General features: G+C 28.8%; 2 protein-coding genes across 2 annotated transcripts; one reads left to right on the top strand and one right to left on the bottom strand.

The window, feature by feature from the left end:
- Positions 1-6,009: 6,009 nt before the first annotated feature.
- Positions 6,010-7,086, top strand: LOC124943035. The gene has a single exon (XM_047483602.1). The coding sequence runs from the start codon at positions 6,010-6,012 to the stop codon at positions 7,084-7,086; it is 1,077 nt and encodes a 358-aa protein (XP_047339558.1).
- A 3,258-nt stretch (positions 7,087-10,344) lies between these two features.
- LOC124943034 (zinc finger protein 1-like) lies at positions 10,345-10,989 on the bottom strand. The gene has a single exon (XM_047483601.1). The coding sequence runs from the start codon at positions 10,987-10,989 to the stop codon at positions 10,345-10,347; it is 645 nt and encodes a 214-aa protein (XP_047339557.1).
- Between the last annotated feature and the right edge of the window lie 774 nt (positions 10,990-11,763).

Here is an 11,763-nt window from a genome sequence, read left to right as displayed (position 1 = left end):
AATATCATTCCAACCCATTCCAGGTCAACTATGGATTAAACGGTAAAACCGTTTTTAACGGAGAGGAGCAATTTGGATCGAAAACCACGAACCGGATGATAAAATAAACTTAGGTTTGTCGCTTGACCAAATCATCCAAACAGAACCCAAAATCTCCTTAGGGTTTTTGACCAGTGAATGCAGAAAGTAGTTGTTTTAGTCTCGTAGAAGAAATCAATGAGGTGAGTTTCTTCAGCAATCAACCCTAGCCGCTCAGTTTTCACACAGGTATCTCAGGATTCGACATTCTTCTTCCTTTTCATATCTCATTTGCACTGTTCTGAACTATGTTGTTCATTGTTAGTCTTCATTCTCGATGGTATAGATTCTTGTTCTTCAGTTTATGACACTGATTTTTCTCTTTTGTCAATTGATCATGGAATAGATGTTATGCGGGATAACTAGTATCATTGTCTATGAAAAACTGTCTACTAGACTTTATAGATTTGATTGAAAATGCTTCAAGAACTAGATTCTACATGTTCCTTGAAATCCTTAATCATTTGTTTGTTGTTTCTGACTTCTCAAATCTAGAGAATGCTTTGAATGTTCTGCTACTGAGAAACTTATGTGCTGATGAATTAGTAAACCAGAACTTTGTTAATCTAGAAGAATGGAATTGAGATTCTTATGACTATATTACATTCTTGTGAAGGAGGAATCTCCATTTTACGTTATTGCAAGTTATAGCTAATGTCTCATCAGTGTTCTATTTGGAACCTGTTAAGTTTCTCGAGATTGCAATGGTGCGATGAAACTAGGTTTCCGATCCTCTGTTCATGGTTATTTATACGTGTTGTGACAGAACCTGAAAATTTATCAATGAACTTTGTGGAAATTCTGTTAAGGTATATTTTCTTGTAGGAAATAAGCTATTTTTCGCTTTCTGAAATTGAATCAAAGGATCCTTTGGCATCTTGCACTTGTTTCCTTTCTGTTTTGATTATAATTAGATGGCCTTGCTGAGAAATGGTAAATTAAAGCTGTTTTTTATCGAGAATCTGCTTAGAAGAATCTCGTTTACCTGAACTATTCACTGCAATATGTGTTCAACTGGAGAAAATGTGTTTATGCCTGAACAAGTATTTCTATTTAGTATGATGTTGGAGATCTTGAATGCTTAGAATGTTTCAAGTGATTTGCTCATTGTATTATTGGAATGTTCAAAAAACTGTTAGGATGGTTGATTTCATATCCGGGTTGAATTCTAATCTCCCAAATGGAATCATTTCTGTCGATGTTCTAGGATATTCACTCACTATTTTGAGGGATATTTGTGCAAATGATGGATCATGATCGAGTTGTATGGATTTGATATTATCCTCAACAAATCTTGTAGAAATTCTTCTTGATTTGCTGTCCAATCTAGAAAGGAAAAACTATTTCTCTGGTTTGTGCATATAGATAGAAAAATTTGGAGAGAATAACGGTATTATCTCTTGTTTCTTGAGCGAGGTGGGGATTGGATGGTGAGGAGGAACTTGTTAGAAGGTAGGTAATATGGAAAATTAGCGATTCATTTGGATAGATCTCGAGACTCGGTTTGAAAATTGAAGTGTTTCGGCCCTTCGAAGCGAGTCTTTGAATAAGATTAACTTCAGATTTTGGCAGCTTTGGATGGAATCCAGGTTTGTACTTTTAATAATCCTATTTTTAGGCATATGCATGTAGAAGAATAATGATAACTTCTAAATAGTTTACAATAATAAAACAAAATCTGCAAGTAAGATGAATTGCCTCTATTTTCTTCAAACAATGACCACCAAAAAAAGTGTTTATACAACAGGTTTTTTTATAAGTTCTTTTAATTTATCATCAAAATATTCTTCACTATTTCAAATATCATATTTTTTCAATTTAAATATTTGTTATTGTACAAATTTTCTCGAGGTTCAAAACTTTTTCATTTTCATTTTTTTTTCTTTACAAAATAATTATATTGTTGAACAAATTGTTTCAATGATGTTATAGAATGCACTTAGTCAACAAAAAAAAAATATTTATAATTTTACTTCTCTTCAATTTAGACATACCTTTTAATATATATCTTTATCAATTTATTAAGTTCTTTCATTCAAAGACTTTAATCAACATTACTTGAAGAATGAACTCTCTGAATAAAAAATATAATAAATAGATGCATGTACAGTATATGTGAGAGATAAATTTTGGACACATAATGTCTAAATCTCATGTAAGTAAAAACTATGGATGTTTTTTTTTATAATTACTTGCATTCTAAAACATTTTTGAAATAATTTGTTAAATAATATAATCATTTTAAAATAATAAATATTGAAAATTAAAAAGTTTTGGATTTTGCCCTTTTTTTTCTTTTTTTTTTTAATTTGAAGATTTTTAAACTAATAAAATATTTATTGCAATGCCTAATTATGATATTTGAAATAGTGAAGTTGTGGTTAGATTGTCAAGTTAATTAATTGTCTTGACCCAAATGTTTGAGTTTTGAAATATTTTGTATTGATAATGAATTAGGTGATTGAGATTCTTGAATATTATATTATTGACTGAGAAAAATGTGAAATGTGGGTATCAAAACATCACTATCAATTTCAATGATGTTCAGGAAATTTTGATACAAAGCTCTTACTTTTTTAATAAATGAGGTTTAACAATTTTGGGAAAAAAATATGAGGAAGGTTTGTTCTCTGTCTAACCAGTTTTAGAAGAAGTGAAAGACAAATTAATTGTTATTAATATTAATCATTCAATAGTTGAAAATAATTGTAATTTGGCACTAATAACTCAAAACGACGAAAAGTTGAAAGAAGTGTCTAAATAAGATACAAAAGCGATATATTCTTTGTTAAAGGTATTAATGCGGTGATGTCCACCCAAGAAGAAGAAATAATTTTATGGTTGAAAAAAATTGTGAGAAAATTTGTTGATTTCTGAAAATAAAAATTTGATTTATTCTATTCTGAGATTACTTCTTGTATGTTTGACGTAAATCTTCTAATTCTATTTACTTAATATGGTTGTGCTATGAGTATATTTTATTATTGCACCACAATGTGTGTTAGTTTTTTATTCAAAAATATCATTGGAATAGAGAAAAGGAGAGATTCATTAAAAAAAAAAATTATACTAATAAGTAAAAAAATGAGAAATTTATTTTAATTTTCCTTTAAAAAAAATGAGAAAAGAGAGAAATTTATTTTAGTTTTTCTTTCAACAATGTTCAAAGTAATGTGATTCATATTTTTATTAAAATTTTAGAAAAATAACACTGCTTTTATAGTTATATTCACACTTTTATTTAAGATCCTTTTAATAAGAATGGAATTTTGAAAACTTTTATTCTTATATGCAAGAATATTGTGTTCTTAAAAATAAAAAGTCATTTCGATAATAATATATAAATATAAATATATATTTATATTTATATTTATATTTATATCTATATTTATATTTATATTTATATTTATATTTATATTTATATTTATATTTATATTTATATTTATATTTATATTTATATTGTTGCTAATTTTTGTTAATGTCAAAGTTATTATATTTAATATTAATATTGACAACTCCTATAGACTATATTTAAATAAAATCTAAATATACTAATTACTCTCAACATCAATCATTTTTTTAATTGATCAAATAATTGAGATCATCTACTCAAATATTAAATTATTTTTATTTTATTCTTTATAATAGTTTAAAATAATAAATAATAAGGATATTTTAATCAATTGATTCAAATCATTTGTCTTTCAATTATGTAAGATTCTTTTCTTTAAAATAATAGTTTATCTTGAAATGAATCTAGATCCAGCAGGCTCCAAATGTATGCAGGAAAAAAATAATTAAAATGATAGTACTTAATAAATATGAAATTAAATAATAATAATAATAATTTTATATCAATAAAGTTAGGAAATCTTTGGACATTTTTTTTTTAATTAATTTAAAAATTATTTTGTTTTTAAAATTTAATTGGGTATTGATTTAGATGAAATAATGTCTAATATTTTAAAATAAAAAATTAACAATACTTTTAGGTTATTTTTTAATTAAAATTCAATCTTAGACTTTTCTTTTTCCTTGGAATGAGACATTCTATTTGAAATTACACCTATAACTAAACTAGATTTTAAGTTGACAAATTCTTATATATTATTCTCTTTGAAATATCTAAATTACATAAGAAAAAAAAGAAATAATTATTAAAAAGTATAATTTTCTAAGAAGCTGCTAAGTCAGTTTTTCAAGGTCAATGAAGGTTGTTATGACTTTGCAAATGGTTGAATAAATAATAGAAGATTGAATATATTAATTGTTTTAGTTTATATGGTATACCAAATTATTAGATTTCTTATTATTATTATTTTAATTTATAATGGAACTGGAAAACAACTCCTATAAAGTCTCATTCCTTAATAGTTCTAAATTAGTTACACCTTCATTAAAATGTAGTAAAATGTTATTTAGAAAGTGTTACAAAAGGAAATTATGAGTCAAACACAAAACCAGCATTTATTGTAATAATAATTACAAGTTAGTTATCCCAAATTAGACATTATTTCCCAAAAAAAAATTAGACATAATATTTGATAGCTTTAAATAAATTTAATATGAATAACAAATTTAGTAAAAAAATATTTTCTCCTTCTATAACACCATATTAAATTATTCCAAATAACAGAACAAATATACACTAAGCAATTGGAATCAAACTAAACCATGTTCTGAGTTGGCAAAATATAATAATTAATAAATTCGGAAAATAAATAATTAGTTAATATAGAAAGATATAGGTTCATCCTATACTTAATTTATTTATTTAGTTTATTCAACTTATTCTCAAATATTATTCATAAGATTCAATTTATATTGAGCTTATTCTTTTCAACTTATTCACCTAAAGAGAAAGTAGAGAAAAGTGACATGTTTGATTCGTTATTTAATACAAGCATATAGTGATTACACAATAATTTGTTATAATAATTTTACGTAATAAGTTAAAATACAAAATTATAATCAAATACATTTTACATTTAAACGCAATTTTCTTTTGTAAATTCTTTATTGACAAATAAACTGAAACGAGTAAGCTGAGTATAAAAGCTTAATCATATCAAACGTAAATAAACTAAATAAGGTAGAGTGAATTAACTAAGTATAAGCTAAATCAAACTTAGTCAAAATTGCGTTTAAACGTAAACTTTGTTTGATTATAATTTTTTGCATTAACTTATTACGTAAAATTAATGTAGCAGATTATTACGCAGACTAAGTATGTCAATGAGGCAAATCGGTTCGGAAAATGCGTTTACCGTCCGTCTCATTCTATTTCGAGAAATTCTCAAAAGGCGTCGTTATATCATATTTATATAAAAATAACTTCAATAAAATTATTTAAACTGATTTATAAAAATTATATATATATATATTGTAATATATTATTTATAAATAGACTTAAAATTCTTATTTTTAAAAATTAAAGAAGAACTAGCATAATACTCTTATAAAATATAAATAATAAATAAATATATTGGGATGTTATATATTTAATTGTGTTTATAATGTTTTTGGTCGAATCTATGTGAGATCGAAACCGAGTCAGAACAGGGGACACAAATAAAAAACCGCCGCCCTAACGAGACAATATTCGAGCCGTAATTCGCAAGACGAGACGGTTTATAATTGTCATATTTAACCCTAAGCGCTAACGATTAATCAAACGCACTCATAATAATAAATTATATTCTTCACATAGGAAACTCTGTAAATAATAATAATAATAAAATTAAAGGAAATGAAAAACCAAAAAGATCCAAACATTTTTCAACCTATACACACTCTGTGACCTGTCCCACCACAAAGACTCAGTCTTTTTCTCTCTCTCTAGTTCTTGCATATTAAAAAACCAATCTTTTCTACTTCCTCTAAAAACCCTAATCAACAAATCTAAAAAATCCCAAATTAAGAGGAAAAGTTATGACAACCCACGTCAAATCTTCCTCCCCCTTACCTTGTTTCCGTTCATCCACCACCTCCGCCGTCTCCGGCGACCACCGCTCCGCCGCCGCCGCCCATAACCTCTCAACATCCGTTTACAAAACCTCTAATGGTCTCTTCGCCCTCACCTGGTGTCGCAATCTCCTCCGCCGTTCTTTCCATCTCTATATCCTCCTAGACGCAGACGCCGGCGATCTATCATCTTCTTCTTCTCCATCTTTCTCACTTAATCTCAAACCATTCATTTTCTGGAACAGAACTGGATCCAGAAAGTTGAATCTGAATCTGAATCTACCCAATTCCAGTTCCAAATCCAAATGGGTTCAGATCTTTTGGGATTTTTCTAAGGTTAAATTCGGTTTACAGCCTGAACCCGATTCAGGATTCTACATCGCCGTTGTTGTAGATGGGTCAATGGTTCTTCTCGCCGGAGACTCGCCGGCGGAAGCTTTTTCAAAGACTAAGTCAACTAAGTCAATTAAGTCACAATCGGTTGTTCTTCGAAGGGAGCATTTCAATGGGAATAAATTATACAAAACAAAAGCCCAATTTGGAAATAGAATTCGAGAAATCTCTGTACTTTGTAGAACAGGAGATGATTCGAGATTGTATTTTAGTGTGGATGATAAAAGGGTGTTGCAAATCAAGCATTTGAAGTGGAAATTCAGGGGAAATGAGAGAATTGAAATTGATGGTGTTTATGTTCAGATCTCTTGGGATGTTTATAATTGGTTGTTTGAAGAAGATAATGAAGATGGGTATGGTCTTTTCATGTTTAGATTTGAAAACCTTGGATTATTTGAAGATGATCATGAAGAAGTGATGAACAAGAATGGTTTCTCATTTGGGTCACAACAATCTTGTGGATTTGGGTTTGAGAAGATGAAGATGAGGAAGAGTTTGATGAAATCTTCTGAAAAGGGTTCTTCTTCTTCTTCACTTTCATCGGGTTCTTCAAGTTGTAGTTCGGTTATGGAGTGGGCAACCATGGAGGAGAATGAGCTTAAGGGACCTTCTTCTGGTTTTTCTCTTCTTTTGTATGCTTGGAAAAGTTGAGGGGCTAATTTTTAATTTTTTTTTTCTATTGGATGAGTATTAGGTTTTGTTTGATATTTATTACTCCGGTTCTTCAATCGATTTATCACATTGTATTGATTTGTTTGAGGTAAACCTATTTGTTATTGAACATACCTTATGTAAGATGAGAATAGTTGATGAATTATTCAAGATATCATATCTTCTATTTTGAATAGGTTTAATTTTGAGACATTCATGACTAAGAATGACTGAATTCTCCTTCGGATTGATCTTTTGATAACAAATAGACTCGTTATTCTTAGCTGTTTAGTTATCGTGATGATAAATTGTTGTATTGGGGATTATCGTAAAAGAACCGATGATAAATTGATTCGATTCTTAGTAAGAACATCATAAGCTAGTGACAATAGGATTAATTTTTTTTTTTTAAATGAAAAAATGAATTCAATTAAAATAGATTAATGAAATGGACCTAAAAAATTGTCAAGCTTGGCTGGCTTTCTTGGTGAGTGGTGACTATAGTTTGAGTTAGCCTGGCAATGAGTTGTTTATGTTATATGATTATTTGAATTGGGTCACTTTTTCTTAAAAAAATATTTATAAAAAATTAAAATACCATTACACAAAAACACCCATGTTATAAAAATGGGAGTAACCAATAATTCAATTTGGTATCTAATTTGGACAATAAATTTAAATAAACAATGACACACCATAGTCCTAAATTTATTCGATCTTTGCATAAATGTGAACATCTTATCATAAACTAGGCGGTTTAGGGTTTACCCAAATCAGAAACCGGTTTATTATCATCGAGTTCATGGAATTGAATTGAGACAATTGAATAGGTTTAATGGACAAAATTAGACATTTTTAGAATTCAATGGTAAAGAGACATTTGTATAAACTCAATGGGTCAATTTAACTATTCTAGCTTAATTTAAACATGTAAATTTGTTTATATAAGGTCTTTTCATTATTAAAATTCATCACCATGATACCTACCATCCATATACAATTTATTTATTTCTTATTTTAATAATCTGTATTAAATGAGTGATGTAAAGTGGAAGTGTGACAAAAACATATGGCAGTGACAAAATCCCCTATAATCAGGGTGAAGTTGGCTTATATTATTATTATTATTATTATTATTAATTAATTAACAATATTAATGCTTATCTAAAGAAGTCACCCCAATAATAATAACATCAATAATTTTCTAAGTTCTGATTTTAAGGGTGCTCATGACTACTGTGGGTTCCAATCACAAAATAAAATTAAACAAAATATATTTATATGAAAATTAAAAATAATTAGGAACAACATAAAGAAGAGACGATTCCCCATGTTCGTGGAGAAAGGTCTTTGCGAATTTAGCTTTGGAAAAGACAAAAAGTGATAAATTATTTTCTAGTGTGCTTAAGTGTTTCTATGGTGCTATCATTTATCACATTGGGCCGAGAGTGTTTACACATACTCATAGAATTGTTGAACAAATTTGGAACAATGTTATTATTGATATAAATTATCTTGCTCATACATGAAAACTTATGAACACTTGTTCCGATTAATGAACAAAATTAGAACCTATATGACAAATAGAGTATAACAAATCTCAGGCGTTCGAATTAAAAAATCGGGATAACTAATTGAAACTCACATTCATATATTTATATATATTGTTTTATATCTCTCCATTTTGTCATAATTAAATTGGATTATATTGTTTATTTTATTCCTAAACAAATTTTCCAATTAAAACATATGTATTTGATTTGACCTAATTCCTAACTAATTGATTTCAACTTATCATAAACTTTTGAAGTTAGGTCCGGGCTAGGCCCAATGAGGGCAACATTATTTCAAGACCCATTAACTGTCAAACGGGTCAACATTATTTGTGTGGGTCAGGTCGAGCATGACCCGATTGACACGACCCATTTAGCTACATCATGCATTTGTCAACTATTGAAAAGGAAAAAAATAGTATGATTTAGTTAATATAGAAAATGACCATTTTAACTTTAACATAAAAACACATCCAAAAGGACAAACGTCTTTTTCTCAAGTGTTTTACAACTCACATAGTTGATGGGTTAGGTTTTATTCACTCTACTGTTTGTAGTTGACAGTTTTTATCAAAAATAAATAAATTATAATATATTTATTTAATTATAAGTTGTGGCTAATCAACCGACAGCTCCCCCAATATAATTAAGATAAAAAAAATACATAATTTTAAGGCATGTTCTTAATAACCTTAAACTGTTATTGGTCAAACCTAATCCAAAAACAAAATCAACCCCTTTAACTAGTTGTTTCATATACATATGACCCTTTTAGTTACAAATGGGGAGTATTTTTTCTTTAAGAACTAGTTTGATGCGTTTATTTTAAAGATTTTTACCTAAAATTCAATAATTCGATTATATATCTTTTTTATTATCCAATTAATTAACCAAACTACTAAAATAGCCCATACTTTATAATTTAAATTTTAAACAAAAAGAACAATAATAATAATTTAATCAATTAAAAAATTAAACAATTTATTGTTTTCATCGATCTAGATTTTGTTTTGGATAAAAACCCATTAAAAGATCTCAAATAATCAACATAATTTTGTTTTTATAAAAATATGAATTTCGAATTAAAAAAAAAACAAAATTTAGTTTATCATAAGACGACTCTAATCTAATATCAGCTCGACGGTGACATAAGGTTACCCTTCCAATAGGCACCCAAAATCAGAAAAATAAAAAATAAAACCAAGTTCGGTATAAATTGTTAACATAAAATTTAACGAACTAAACTAGACGTTTTCTTCGGATTTTATAAAAGAGAGTAGAATTTAGTCTCTCATAAGACTCGCTCTAGGGTAAGGTCAACGACGTTTGCCTATAATCACCTCAACGACGAACGCCCAAAATCAAAAAAATAAAATCACTGACAATATTTAGTTCTTAAGTCAAGTTGACATAAATATTAACATAAAATTTATCAAAATAATATAAATATATTATATTTATTTGATAAAATATAACTATTATCATCTCATCTTTCTTTAATTAGGATTACTATTATTCTATCAACTAAGTTAATTAAGAGTTTACTACCTTATAATTATGAACTTTTTTTTATTTAGCAAAAACAATGATCAATATCAATCATGAAAATGAGGTTTCCAATCTAAAAAAAAAACAAAAAAAAAGGAAAAAGTATAGAGGATATACTTGACTAAATACAAAGTTAAAGGACTTAAAAGTTACAACATCATAACTTAAGTGATAAATCAAGCTTATTAATATCATCCTTCTTAACCTTTTTCATACGACCAGTAGCATCACCAACTGACCACCAATAACCACCGTCGCCGGCGGCTCCCACCGGAACTCCCATCGTCACAAATCTAGCCGCCCCATTCCGATTCACCTGCGCCGGTGCTAAACTTTGCTCCGACGACCATCCAGCCCCATTTCCGGCGAACATACTCTTGAACCCAGAAGAACTAGGCATGAAATTGGACGGTTTCTGAATCAAAGAATGAGCTTGAATTCCAAGAAATCTATTGTTATATGAAGCTCCATGAAGAGGAAGAGAAGCTAAGCTTGAGAAATACGGTTGACCCGGAAACAAAGAAGCCGATCCCAATCGGAGACCTCGTTTGGCTATTGTTCTTTCTCTTTTATGGGCGTTTTGATGGCCTCCTAGTGCTTGTGAACTGTAAAACTTTCTCTGGCAATAATTACATGAGAAAATTCTTGGTTCGCCGTCGCCGGTGGTATCATCCGACGGGATCCCAATTGGGTTTGAGTTCAGATTGTCGATAAGATTGAGTTCTTGATTGGCGGAATCGCCGGATTCATCGCCGCCGCCTGCGACGGTTTCTGTTTCTTGATTCATTGTAAAAGACTCCATTTTTAGGAAGTTTGATTTATTTGCTCCATTATGTATAAATGAAATGGTGAAGATGGTGGAGAATAAATGCTTTATTCTTGATCTATTTGTTGGGTAGAGAGAGAAGGACTGACTATGATAAACATGGGGTCTGTTTGATTCAACTTTTTAGCACTTGACCTAATTTACCCACGTAGTGGTCCTATGGAAAGAGTCGGTTCGATACATACGAGAAGTACCTTAAATGAAAGCGGGGATCATGATGGTTCTCCTTATCTTATTCATTAAAATCAATTTTAGACATGTTTAATTTGGTTTATTTGTAACATATTGGTTTAAGCTACTATAGAATAGTTGGGGGATTAAACTTGAAATCAAACAAGGACTTTATATCTAGAAAGAGAAATATGGGATTGGGATGAACAAATAGTAAGAATAGTGGTCTATCTAATCAAGACATACCCATGAATCTTGACCACTTATATTTTTGCCCTAATGTGGAACCAATATTACCACTTTTTCATTCTATATCAATAATGTCTAGAACTATTTTGGAAACATTTATTTTTTATTTTTATAAATGTTTAGTTGAGTCAATCCGTTGACTCTAACTCGTGTATGATTTAGAATCAATAGTTTATTTATTTGTTTCAAAATTTATAGCACCATTATTTTGATAATGATCTATTTATCTAAAGAGTAAATGATAGAGATAAATGATGTGACAACACGTGAGTAAAAATTCAGTATTTATTAAATTTCAAGTTGTATAAATAGAGACACATTATTTTCTAC

The sequence above is a fragment of the Impatiens glandulifera genome, chromosome 6, assembly GCF_907164915.1.
Source record: "Impatiens glandulifera chromosome 6, dImpGla2.1, whole genome shotgun sequence".
Lineage (NCBI taxonomy): Eukaryota > Viridiplantae > Streptophyta > Magnoliopsida > Ericales > Balsaminaceae > Impatiens > Impatiens glandulifera.
Note: the sequence above shows the minus strand (reverse complement) of the source record. Positions and strands in the feature narration are given on the sequence as shown.